The 13,642-nt window shown below is 47.0% G+C and overlaps 1 protein-coding gene across 1 annotated transcript in view; it reads left to right on the top strand.

Annotated features, from left to right (window-relative positions):
* Positions 1–227: 227 nt before the first annotated feature.
* Positions 228–13,642, top strand: part of PRMT9 (protein arginine methyltransferase 9) — a 353,591-nt gene continuing 340,176 nt past the window's right edge. The window contains exon 1 of the mRNA XM_086962269.1: positions 228–490. Coding sequence (XP_086818395.1) covers positions 335–490 — 156 coding nt within the window. The 5' untranslated portion in view covers positions 228–334. The remainder of the gene's footprint in view (positions 491–13,642) is intronic.

The following is a 13,642-nucleotide window of genomic DNA, read 5'->3' as shown; positions in this document are numbered from 1 at the left end:
CGTGCTTCAATTCATAGCAAAACATATTTTGAAAGTATGAAAAAGTAGGATATGATTGGAAAATACCTATCATAAAACAACGATATTGTGCACTCAGTACAACGTATACGCGCTAATGAATAATAATTTTCCGTCCAGCCACAGTTCCAAGATGGCTGCTATGTTGGAGTTCAGACCTACCCTGTTGCGCTCCGCTTCCCTAAGCATTGCTCCTCTGTGGCATGACTGTGAACTCTGAGATATCTGACGCTGCCCCCCGTGCGTTGTTACCATCGGATGCCGTTCCTGTCGCAGCCACTGCACTGCCGGCCGGTAGCTAGTTCGACTTCGCATCATGCAGCCCTTGGCTCTCTCCCGTGGCCGAGAGGCGTTGGTGTCGAGCTCCTTGAATAGCGCTGGGCACTGTTTAACCGAAGGAGATTTTGGTACAGCATATGCACACTACCTGCTAGTGCTGAGCCTTGCCCCGGAGCTGCAGGCAGAGCTTAAGGTGAGTTATCGAGGGGTGGATAATTTGATCTTTTACCCCATAACTGTCACACTTTGCATAAATACACCTGCGTGAAAAAGTCCTAATAATTTGATAAGCAAAGACCACGTGTCAAGCTAAGGCTTCCCACGCGTTTTTTGGGTAGACGCTTAGCTGCAGGACCAGGATGCCTGTTTTCATATCACGCTACATGCGACAGTGTCTGATGGAGAGTGTCCTTGTAGTGCTCATGTTCACAAGAACTTCGCCTCTAAACCGTGACGTTTATTTAACTGTGTTTTAAGTGTGGAGACACCAGAAGAGAAAGTACGCAAGCCAATAGGTCACGTCTATGTGAGTTATTGGCTTCCTTTGACCAGGACTTTAAGTGGGATGGAGAAAACTGGGGGTCTCTGAAAGGGGCGTGGGAAACACATTGTGGGTGTGGCGTAAATAATGAGAACTACAATAGTGTGCTTAAGCAATTAGGCTTAGGCTAAAAAAAGGGCAGTAGCAGCTGGTGTGTTCATGTGGGCAGTAGGGGAGACAGACAGACTAATAAAACAAGCATTTGCAATAGTTGGAGCTATTGGCATTGTAAATGACAATGCCTTTTATTCTTTTGTTTTGAAAACCTACAAGCCATGCATAAACATGCACTTTGTATGTATAGTCCTTGCTTACGAGAAGCAAGGCTGTCAGTAAAAGAGACTGCCAGCTTTGCTTCTCATAAGCAAGGACTTCAATTACAAAGTGCTTGTTTACGCACAGCTTGCAGGTTTTCAAACACTTTTAATAAAAGGCATTGCCATTTACAATGCCAATAGCTCAAACTCTCGCAAATGCAAGACCTATTGCATTCCAAATGCTTGTTTTAATGAACTGTGCAACTACAGATTTGACTCTAGTGAGTCCCCGCCTGTGGCTGCACAGAGTACTGTGAGCCACAGCATCCAAATGCTAGCCGTGCCAGGGGAAGGCCAGATTCCGACAGAGACGGGTATCCCTGAGACAACATAGAAGGAACAGTTCCACAGTGTTAGAAAGCCACCCGAGCCCTGTGAGCCACGGATTTCTCAAGTCCACAGAGCCTGTGGCCGGGCAGAGAATAGCAGAGAGTCATGGTGGCACAGAGCTACCTTAGACCGTGGCAGGACATCCTTTTAAGATGACGTTTCGTGCAGCTCTGTCTAAAATGCACCAAAATGTTTACAAACACAAAATTGTTTTTTTCCCCAAGGACTTGCGAGTCTAATAGGCACCAGAGAGGCACCAGTGCCACAGCATTCACACTTATAAACATTTGCATAGCTCCCACGCGGTTGTCTCTTGAGAGGCGCTGTATCAGCTGTGCGTTTTCCTGCAGACCCCGGCCAGTATGCACTAGCTGTAGTGCAGTGTGAGAGCAGCAGCAGCCCAGACCCCTCTGCGGAGGACGCCCCCCTGACCAGCTGTGCGGGGCTAACAGAATGCGGGTGGGATATTAAGCCGGCCTTTGATTAGTAATTACAGTATATGGGAATCCCAGCATATGACATGACAATCCACATTTGTAAAGCGGCACAATCGCACATAAGGGTCTCTAGGCGCTTGGGACCGTCGGGAAGATTAAGCAAGCTATTGCCCAGAGTCATGATGATAATTTGGAAACGTTACTATTGATGCCAAGCCCCTCCAGAGATCAGCCCCAGCTTGCTTTGAGAAGGTTGCAAAAGTCCCTCTGAAGCCCCCTCGAAGGGATTCCTCAGATCTTGCGGTTTTCGAAGTGCACATTAATCTGAAAGGCGCTGCTTCTGAGCGCTCCATAAAATCATAGCTCCCCTCCCCTTCCTCCGGGAGAGCCCCCTCTCCTGACCATTCACCCACTCACCGCCTCGTGTTAATTTCTAGGCAGATGCATTCAGGGACCGGCGGCGCTCAATGGGACTGTGTGGCAGCCGCCCCTAATTGGCGTTAAATCACTCAGTACTTGGGAGCATATGCGGAGAGGGGGCTCCCAAGTCCCATCAAGCAGCGCACCCACCCGCATGACCCTCAACCCGGAGGGGAAAGGCAGAGCAGAAGCTGAAAGTGTCAGGGTGTGAGGGAGCGGGAACTGGTATGGACCGAGGGACATTACCCCTTGCATTCCGCAGGTGTGGGAGCAGGAAGGGGGTTAATGAAGACCTGCCTTTCTACAGGCAGAGAAATCTCGCTATAAGCCCCATAGGCCAGGCCACGAGGAAGGGCCAGTTGTTCTGCACTCTGGCTTGCAGTACAAATGGGAAAGGGTTGGGGGGATGCGCACACCATGGGGGGCATCGATGGAAGGACATTACCCCTGCATTCCACAGATGGGAGCCAGTGAGGGGGGTTCATGGACAGGTGCCCTCTACAGGCAGAGACATCGCACTATAAGCCCCACAAGCCAGGCCAAGAGGAAGGGGCAGTGGCTCTGCACTCTGCAGTACAAATAGGAATGGGTGGATGCGCACCCCATGGGGGTCCTCGATGGAGGGACAGTGGTTTGGCTCCCCTCAGGCAAAGAGCCCGGAGGGGATCTTTGCGAGCTGCACTGTACAGGCAGGGCCTAGAATGAGGGCTGTGGTCATCGGACTGAGCGCCACACAGGCAAAGCCCCAGAGAGAGTTCTTCAAGGCTTTGCGCCCGCATGCAGGGGCCCAATGGGGTGTGAGGGGGCTCAATACCTCAGAGAAGAGGTCTGCTGGAATCTCACAGGAAGGGCCATGAGAGGCTGGGAGAGAGTCCCAGAGGATAAAGGCGGTGGTCTCACCCGGCATAAAGAGGCCACTAAACAGGGTGCATCCATCTCAGAGAGCCTGCAGTGAAGTCTGCCCAACAGGTGGATCCAAGGAAGACAGGATCTTGCACAGCTGAGGCAATCTTTTTTCCTCCTAAAACAGTCTATAAATGGTAACGTTTGTCTAAGGCTATAAGAGTAAATACATTTGCCATTCAGGTCAGAGTGAGCGTTGGAACTTCAGACTGAGGTGAGCTGGGGCAGAGCAGAAAGTGGAGAAAATAGGCGTATATCCTGAGCTAAGAACTTATCAATGTTAGTCATCAAAGTGCCATATATCGACATACCTCCGAGTACAGAGCCGTGTTCACGAGCTGTTCAATGCCGGCGGCGTGTAGTGACAGCGCCATCATGTTTCAACCCCGTTATCAACGCTTCCTCAAACATAACATCAAAAACGGACTAGGGCTCAAAAAGAGCCATCATAGTATTACAACAGAAGTAACGGCGCCATCTTACAGTGGGTATTGTTGATTGGAAATTAAGTATCGCAAACTACCTTTAGGTAGATTTAGTTCATAAAATATAAACTCATCGACTCATCGCCCGCAATTAAGATCTAATTAAAGTTGAAAACGGCCTTATCTATAATGAGTACGACCCAAGCAGGTAGTAAATCATGCTACTTTTTGATTTAATAGCCTCATCACAATTCTAGGGGACCCCTACCATCGGTCTCATGTATATACCTCTATATGAAGGTCTAATAGTATTTGAATTGAATAGAAAAGGAGAGTACCCTGCCTCAGGATATAAAGGCCCTAGCTGAAGGGTCCACAAGATATATATAGAGGGGTGGTTAACCTAGGGATTGACACTAGACATCACAATCACATGGTCAAATCAAATAGACTGTACAGTTCATATTGAAAAATATATTTTTTATTTTTTGTTTTCTGATAACAGAGATATAAACAGGTTCTTCTTAGAATATAGAAATATATTTTTTAGTATATCATTAGTACATATAGGTCATAAATAAAACAAACATAGATATAGAGACAATAACATCAAGGAAGTTTGTCCTACCCAGTAACGGCCAATACTTAACACATACAGTATCATTCACATTCAATCCTTACTCACTCTAACTAGTCTAATACCATACACCATTCATTCTACCATTCATTTTTCTACTCCTTGCAAGTACAACACAACGATGGTTCATGTGCTGAGTATATCAGGGTGTTAATCCAGATAGATGGTTTTAGCTACGGGTCCTGATGTAGTGAGGACAATAACCGTATTCCTGGAGACATACGCCGACGCGCGTTTCGGTGACAGGCCAGTTAGGCCGCACCTTCGTCAGGGCAAGGGGCAGTATACTGGGACGGGCACAAAGATAAAATTCTGCAAGATAGAGGGTAAAACAAAATGCATTTTACTTTCATGTATGTACATGTACTATTCAAATTACCATTCAGTGCTAACAACAAACATTCATCATCATTGATGGGTCACTGCATATTTTAAACATTTAGAGAAACTTCCAATATTTCAGCCTATTTTTTTGTCCATCTGATAAACATTGGAGCAATGCTCCTACACTTGACCGTTGATTGCCATGCAGTGTCAAACCTTCTAGAGACACTCCCTAAGATAGATTCCCTGAAAAGTGGAATCTAAAAGGCATCACGATAGCCTTAACTGTATGGACCAAAGAGCACATTCAATACCACAAAAATTCTCCACTTACACGCAGGTCTATAAACTGCTTTTATCATACATATTAAGACAGTTCATAGTCTCTCTCAGCACTCCTCTCTTTTGTACACGCATGATTCTATGGTATAGATCAAGGACAGAGTCCAGGGACAGCAGATAGTTCAGCTAGTCATTATGTGTTAGTATAAATCCCAGCTAGGACAAAGCAGTATAGTGTAACCATGCCCACAGTTGTTTAGTTATTTCTAGGCTTTTCAATTCTATATTTTACCTGATTTTAGCTTTATCATTCAAGTATATCAGGCATCAGGCGGCGTCTTGACGATATAGGGGAGCCGATGCTGCTGGTAATATCAGAGGCCAGACTTCAGGCCGTTCAGAATCTGTGAAGGGGACAGATAGATTTACTCTTATGTCAACTTTTCGGGGTACCACTAAACGGGTCAGATTTTAATTATTATTCCATATCCTTTATAGTATCTGGGATTATAGCCATTGGGCGTCGAAGAGGTCTAGTAGCTATCCATCTCTACAGCCCTCTTGTTTAAAGAGATCGTGACTACCGGTTTAAAGTATGTAAGGAGCTTATTATCGCCTAACGGACATAGTACTATAAGTTTTTGAGATACCTACCAATGTCGGTCGGCACCTTAGCGTGGAGTTTTTATTCCCCCTTCACGTTTAGGCGGTCATCTAGGGTCTAAATAATGGTGGGCAACAATGGAGCCTGTCAAAGAGATCGAAGCTAAATCAGTATTGTATCATAGCCAAGTTAGTAATTAATTATTATTACTATAAGGTAATAGCGTGTTTCGGAAAGTTCATTAACACCTCGCATCGCTGCTCCACAGTGCTGTTGTTGCTACCAGTACATACCGGGGAAGTTGGCTCGTAGGGCTGGAGTTTTCTTTTTAATGTTCAAACAGGCGCGGAAGTGTACAATTGCTTCTGGCGTGCCTACAGATAGAGACGGCAATTGAGGAAAGCTAGTAAGCCCAACTCCTACAGTTTCATATTACATATTTATTTTACACCATTCTTTACCTTTCATAAATATATTAGCTGTTCTTAGAAAGGGGTTCCAATAATGCTTTACTATGTCAGTTTCCTGTCATAGATAGTAGAAGAATGTGATGTCGTCCAAAAATGTAGGGCTGCCTCAATGGGGGACTGGCTGATGCTGCACCTGAAACAGGGGAGCATAAAAAATACTATGAAACGGGTCGCTCTAGACAGATTTCCTAATTATAAAGCGCTCGGTTTTAAGTGCTTACCTTCGTCCTGCGGGCAGTTTTCCTTAGGTTGGGGTTCCGCCGACCCGGTCTGTCGGCCGATAAACGGAGACTGGATTCTCAAAAGCAGTTTCCGGCGTCCTTATTAAGGATCGTCGTTTTCGCGCCCACTCGATATACCAAATCAGCTGTTCATGATTTACCTAATAGTATTTGAAATCTGCCTTAAGAACACTTTGTTTGGATATGGATTTTAATATATGTTATGAAATTATTGGATTATTGCTTAATGGAATAGTGATTACATTTATTACAATATTTACAGCCCTGACAAAGTCAATTGGTCTCCAGACCAAGACGAAACACGTGTTGGCAGCGGCTATTGTATGCTTTCTTGGTGAAGACTGGATTTACCTAAGAATGGATAATAAATGAAGATATAACAAAGACACTGTGAATCTTTGGATTTCATATTTGGACTCTAACATTGATAAGTTCTTAGCTCAGGATATACGCCTATTTTCTTAAGTTTACATTTGTGACCTGTTTTCGTGTCACATTGTTTGGTTCTGGGTGGGTGACCAGGACCTTATCCTTGGAGCTAATTAGATTTTGTATCCTATGACTAACTTTTCCTCCCAGCGCAATTAACTCTTATTCACCTGTTTCAGAGCAGAAAGTGTGTGTCTCTCTCTCTCTCTCTCGAAGAAACCTAGGTTGGGATCCCGGCTCCCCACTTCATCAGCTTGTGTGATTCTTGGCCTATCGCGCCTCCTTGTATACAGCAACATTCGCAGCTCTTTAAAATTTAAATATTCTTATCTAGCTAATTGAAAGCTTAGAGCGCATCAAACAAAGTTGGTAGACACTACTGAGAAACGCTGCAAGCAAATGCCGACCACAACAAGCAACGTACCTTTCTTGGATTGAGTGTTTCCGGTCCCTCTGCACGGGCGAGACACAGGAAGCCAGGCTGGACTGCCCGGGACTGCCTGCTTGAGGGCGGGGCCACTAGCACAGACAGGAAGCGGACAGGAGTCTACCCCGTGCTTCTGTGAAGGGAAGGGAGCTAGCCGCCTACGAATCCCGTGCAGCGACACTACCGCGGGACAGGACGAGAGGAGTATGAGAGACCCGGTGAGTGGGGGCGTCGGGGCACATTGACGGCTAGACTGATAGACGGAAGTCATTAAGCGCAGTCATTAGGCACATTCGGCATGTTCACAACACCAGAGCTGCAGTGCCCAGGAGAGTCTGAACATGTGATGCGAGCCCGCCAGCTGAAGCGCATCCTCGAGGTGAAGTCACCGAGGTTATGCGCGCAACCACCCCCTCTCAGCCATTCCCAGGAAACCCACAACAATAGGGCTTTCGCTGGAGCAGCGCTATGCGCTGCTAACACCAGCGAGACCTAAAGAGCACCAATCACATTAGTTTACAACAGCTGAATGAAGCGCACAGGAGAGTGTGCACAGGACCAGCAGAAGCGGCAGTGAGGAGGTTTTTTACATAACTTGTTGATTTTAAATAATTCCATAACATGAGAGCCCACCGTGGTTAAATAAAAATCACCAATCACATTAGTTCACCACAGGTGAACGGAAGCGCACAGGAGAGTGTGCACAGGGCCAACAGAAGCGGCAGTGAGGCAGCTTTTTACATAACTTGTTGATTTTAATTAATTCCATAACATGAGAGCTTTCGTAGAAATGATATATTGTAAGCCGTTCTTTTAACCGTAATGGTGTCAGCGACAAGAAGGGTTACGAAGTTTGAGAAGTGGTAATGCTGTGGAATTTAAAAGCAACCATAGTCCCAGTGAGGCGGCTTTTAACGTACCTTTGCGACTTTTAACACAGTGGTTAAATAAAAATCACCAAGCACATTAGTTAACAACATCTGAACTGAAGCGCACAGGAGAGTCTGCACACGGCCAGCAGAAGCGCGTGCCACTTGCCTAAAAAAAATGCGAGGCACAGAAGTTATTAGGCGCGATCACAACAACAGATCTGCAGCGCCCTGGAGAGTCAAGCGCGTGCCACTTGCCTGCAAAAAAAGCGCGTGCAACTTGCCTAAAAAAAAAAACGAGACACGGAAGTCATTAGGCGAGATCGCAAAAACAGATCTGCAGCGCCCTGGAGAGTCTGCACACGTGATGCAAGCCCGACTGCAGAAGCGCGTCCTCGAGATGAAATCGCCGAGGTGAAGCGCGTAACCACCCCCCGTCCCCCATTCCCGGCAAACCCACAACAATAGGTCTTTCGCTGGAGCAGCGCTTCGCGCTGCTAACACCAGCGAGACCTAAAAAAGACTACCCTGTCAAATCACGCCCCTCTCTTCGGCAGGCACAGGCTCCCAGAGTGTGCTGCGACCCATCCTGATGCTGCTTAAAGCAGTGGCAGGATTGCCCTGAGGGCTGATGATTTGCGCTCTTAGTTACACTGGAAGTCTGTGCCTGCTCTCTCCAACCTGGCAACGCAGCTTGGGTTGGAGAGATCTTCAGTTCGCATGCCGGTTTAGCCAGACCGTCTTGCCCACCGAATAGCAGTGCAACCACTCCTTCACGAGCCTGGCTCCACACCCTAACCTAGGCTCTGGGAGCAAAAATAATATGATAATAAACAAGCGTTTACTTTAGTTTCATTTTAATTTTTTGGCTGCTGGCAGTTGGACCGACGCTCCTCCGCCATAGGGGAGGAGCTGCTGCTGAAAAAGGGCAATAGCAAATACTCAGTTTCTCAGTGCCTGTTTAAAAATGTTCCCTTTTAATATATGCCTCTTAATTCCTTGATATAATGTGATGCGCTAAGGTAAATCAATGCTCTGTGTTAAAGAAATACAGTTTTTTTAATTTTGAAGGCAGCTTATCATATTCAAACATGGTTTGTTGAAGGTTGTAGGGCTACCGGCAGTCATACATTGTGAGATCGTGTATTGACCATTGACTCCATTTTGCTTTAACTACATTTTGTGAGCACAGTTTCATCTTGTGTCTGTCGGACCATGCCTTTCAGCTGTGAACGCAGGCAGGCCCAGGTTACTAGCGTGCACAGGTTGTTTATGTTTCTCAATTCACCGAGCGAGAGAGATAAGCCGCTAGAACATACGGTGTGGGATGCGCACAGTGTTAGAGGATGAGAATATTGAAGAATACTGCCTGAGAACTCTCCTCCTAGCCTGGCCAGCTCATTGAATGACCTCGGCGCAGAGGGTATAGTTAGCACCCATAGCGCAGATGAAGGGAGAGGGAGCCTCTAGAAGTCTCTCTCCGTCTTAGTAAAAAGTATAAAGACAGAGACCTTTTTGCACTTTGGCAGAAACTCTCCTGTGGAGCGGACGCGCTGCTTAGGGCCTTTTTTGTGTGCCCAAATGATATCTCCTATCCAGGGCCGGACTGGCCATAGCGGGCACCGGGCAATCCCCCGGTGGGCCGCACGGATGGGGGTCGGTTTTGGGCCCACTAGGGGCCGTTTTGTTACAGGGCCGTTTTTGCAGCATTGCTGCAAATTCAGCCCTGTAACAAAAACGGCCGAAAACCGGCCCGGCAAAGAGCTCGGCGGCACCTTCAACCCCCCCTGAGTGGGGAGGGGGTGGGGGTGGGGGGGAGCAGCAAGCACATTGCCAGGGCTGGTTGTTCTTCCCAGTCCGGACCGGCTCCTACCTGAGACTGTGAACAGGCTCCTCAGTCGTGTTGGAGACGATGATGCCAAACAGACAGCCAGTGAAGTATTCCAAGTTCTAATTACTTATTCTTGTGTATATACATTCACTACGTGCATTTATTTTACATGTCTATTATTGCCATTTGATATATGAGAACTTGTTGCAATAAATATTCCCCTTAACTTTGCAAATGATTGTTGAGCTTTGTTCACGTTGTATTTTGGTATTCTAAAGTGTGTAGAGTCCTATTTCGAAGTGTGTCCAAGTTGTGCCCTAGTATTTTGAAGTCTTGCCCAAGTGCTCTGAATAAAGAACAAGACAAAGGTTTATATTTACCTTTAGATCCTGACCACAGCAGACAGCAAGTACACATTTACCCTGGAGTATGCAAAGACATGCACACAGAAGGCACGGGGTGGGTGGGGAGAGCCCAGAGAAGCTTACCCAGCTATGTAGGTTACATTCCTATACTTACTTAACATCATGTGGAATTGCTGTAAGTAGCACACACACGTCAATGAGTAGTATGGAGGTTCATTGACTCACTCAAAGTTTACCTGCACTATTTGAGCAATTGCAGTGATAGGAAAAAAAATGACAAGAACAAAAAGTACCTGTCGGTCGGATAACGCCGAGGTGCTAAGAAATAGTGCTGGAGAAAGGAATGCACAGAAGAAACAATACAACAACCAGATAAATCAAAAACTCATTTGACCATCAACATTTGCTGATTAAAGTCCTATCAGACCAACCAAACAAGGCGGGGCCTCATCATGTAGGACACTCAGGCCATGGTCAGTCTACAGATGCCCAGATGTAAATTGGCGATGTATGACTACCTAATGTGTAGAGAAAATAAAAACGTGAATAAACTAAGAGTGGTCGGACACGACCATCCTACCGCATCTTCTAAATCTTGGCAGTGGATGCGAATGGACTTCCCCATTAACTGTGGGAAGTACGCCTCACCTCACCCGGCAACTGCTCGGAAAGACAAGGCCCCGCTCTGTCCGTCGGTACCTCACGGCGGGTTCACGAGCCTCCCCTTCGGCTCTACACATTAGGTAGTGTGATCTGCAGTAGCATTTGATAGCTTGGCCCTGACGAATGCCGGTGTACTGACACAATACGGCAGAAACATGTTGGCCTTATTTTTGTTTTCCACCAAGCGAGCAGGACAGTGATTATTTTACGCTGTCATTACACTATTTTTAATCTGACGTCCAGGTAGGCACTAATAAAGGTCCTTGTTTGCCTCGACAGCCATTTTAGCCACTGCACTATACTTATGTATTCTTTGTTTGCACTGCACCTATCAGTACCATTTCTATATTAACTTTTGCGGTGTCCAGACCGTGACTCAGTCATACATCGCCAATTTACATCTGGGCATCTGTAGACTGACCATGGCCTGAGTGTCCTACATGATGAGGCCCCGCCTTGTTTGGTTGGTCTGATAGGACTTCAATCAGCAAATGTTGATGGTCAAATGAGTTTTTGATTTATCTGGTTGTTGTATTGTTTCTTCTGTGCATTCCTTTCTCCAGCACTATTTCTTAGCACCTCGGCGTTATCCGACCGACAGGTACTTTTTGTTCTTGTGGCTGTTGTACTGGGGGTAACTACCTGTGAGGTCGTTAAACTTTCCCTCGGACCCTCCTATACCTTCTTGTTGTAAGGAAAAAAAATGACCCACCAACAACGAAAGCCCACAAACATGCCTATCCTCCATGCCACATAGATTACTACAACTTCCTGATTCCCGTCTCAAGACAGTCATAGCTCCACATCAGCCTTAAGGCTGAACTACAACTGCATTTGTGATCCGCAATATCTAGCAGTTGTGAGGATGAAAAGGCATGACAAAAAAGGGGAATTCACGTTAGGGAAACTATTACATACATTAGGCCCGTCCCAGCCAAGTGCCACCCGTGAATCGCCTTATTCTGATGAGTTGTCTCTCCAGAAGATGATTCTGGTCTGGATTTGAACACCACCACATCCAGCATCAGAGGAAAGGTCGGTGGCACAGGAAATCATAGCAGGGCAGCAGCAGAATGGTTCAATATCACTCCACTCACATTGCTCGAATCAGCACAGAACGGAGACACAGCAGGCCAGTATGCTTATAAAGCAAGATCCCAGGTCCTTCTCTCCTGGTTACTTTTAAAATTCCAGTGTTCTTACAAAAGTGTTACGAGTGACTCACGTAGTGATGCGTGAGCCATATTTGTTAGGCTTGTCCTCACCCAGTCTGTATTGCTAACACATGACATCAAAAGGTGAGGGCATAAGATCAGAGCCCAATAGGGATCCATTTCAATGCTTCCTTTTTAAAACTGCTGGTGCCCAGCACTGGCAGGACCCGGACCACTTAAAGCCCTGGCGTTGACAATGATTTATAGCCATGCTGTACAGCAGCACAACTAAAACTAATTAAAAAAAATGCTATGGTGCTGCCAGCTATTATAGTGCTTAAATACATTGTTCCTCAACTCATTCCGCTGATTGAAAACCCAAAAAAACTTGGATGGAGGGAGGGAGAGAAAAACAGGGGAGTGAGTTAGAGAGTGAGAGAACACTGATTGAGGGGAGTAGAGAAGGACACTGGTGGGGGGTAGGACAGATGAGAGGAACCGGGGAAAGCGCACAGGCAACGGTGGAGGGGACGGGGCAAGCACACAGACAATGGAAGTCTGACGGGGCTGAGGAGGGACACATAGTGGAAGTGGCTGGGGTAGCACACGGACAATGGAGGGTGGGAGTACCGTAGAAGGGTTCAGTAATCAGACTGGCAGTTACTTCAAAGCTACTTTTTTTTCACAACAGGTTTTATTGATTGATTAGGCAAGGGATAATCACAGTTTTCCACAATCAGGAAGACACTGTCAAGTAGCAAAGCACATTTCAATATACATACAACCCAATCAATTGGAGGAAAGGAAATGAAAAAGGGAAAGGGAAACAAACCCCCCTACCACCCCCAGCCCCCCCAACTACCCAGTGTCCCATCTACCCACCCCTTATCCCACCCTAACCCCATGCACGTGATCACAACAGCTCCGTCAATTGATTATGATACAGCAATCATCGAGTGTCACTCTAGGCCTGAAGGTCCTCTACAGTAGGCAAGCCTTCGTCCGGGGCAGCTGGAGGTTCCAGAGTCAAACCCCTGTAGTCTGCCCACCGCTTCCAAATTTTAAAGTGTTTCCGTGGGCATCCTCTGGCCTCAAACACGGGCCGCTCCAGTCCCATAAAATAATCAAGACCTGCCTTCCAGGCCCCCAGTGGCGGAGCACGGTCACTCTTCCAAGCCCTCGCCAGGTCCTGCTTAGCCACCACTAGACCCAACAGCAGAAGGTGGCGTTTGTAGATATTCCCGCCCACATTCTCCAAAACATGTAGTAGACCCAACCGGGGGGAGCGGGGGAGATCCCACCCCAGCACCTCTGACAGACCGCTCCAAACCCCGTTCCAGAACCGGGTCAGACCAATGCAAGACCAAACCGTGTGCAACAGCGTACCTCTCCCAGTCCCACAACGCAGGCACTCTGGGGATGCAATCAGGCCCGCCCTCCACAATCTTTCCCGGGTATAGTATGCCCTGTGTAGGTATTTAAACTGGATCAGTCGGAGACGTACTGCGATTGCAGCTCCATGTGGAGACTCCAAGGCCTCCCTCCAATCGTCTTCATCAAGGGGGCCAACATCCCTTTCCCAGGAATCTTTGAGTGGGAGCAAAGAGGCGGAGCAATGAGTGACTAGGGTTTGATAAATTCGGGACACCTTCTTGTCTCCCAGGTCTCCCATAAA

Source organism: Lissotriton vulgaris, chromosome 3_1 (assembly GCF_964263255.1).
Source record: "Lissotriton vulgaris chromosome 3_1, aLisVul1.2, whole genome shotgun sequence".
NCBI classification, from domain to species: Eukaryota; Metazoa; Chordata; class Amphibia; order Caudata; family Salamandridae; genus Lissotriton; species Lissotriton vulgaris.
The sequence above is the reverse complement of the archived record's forward strand: the minus strand, read 5'-3'. Positions and strand labels throughout refer to the sequence as shown.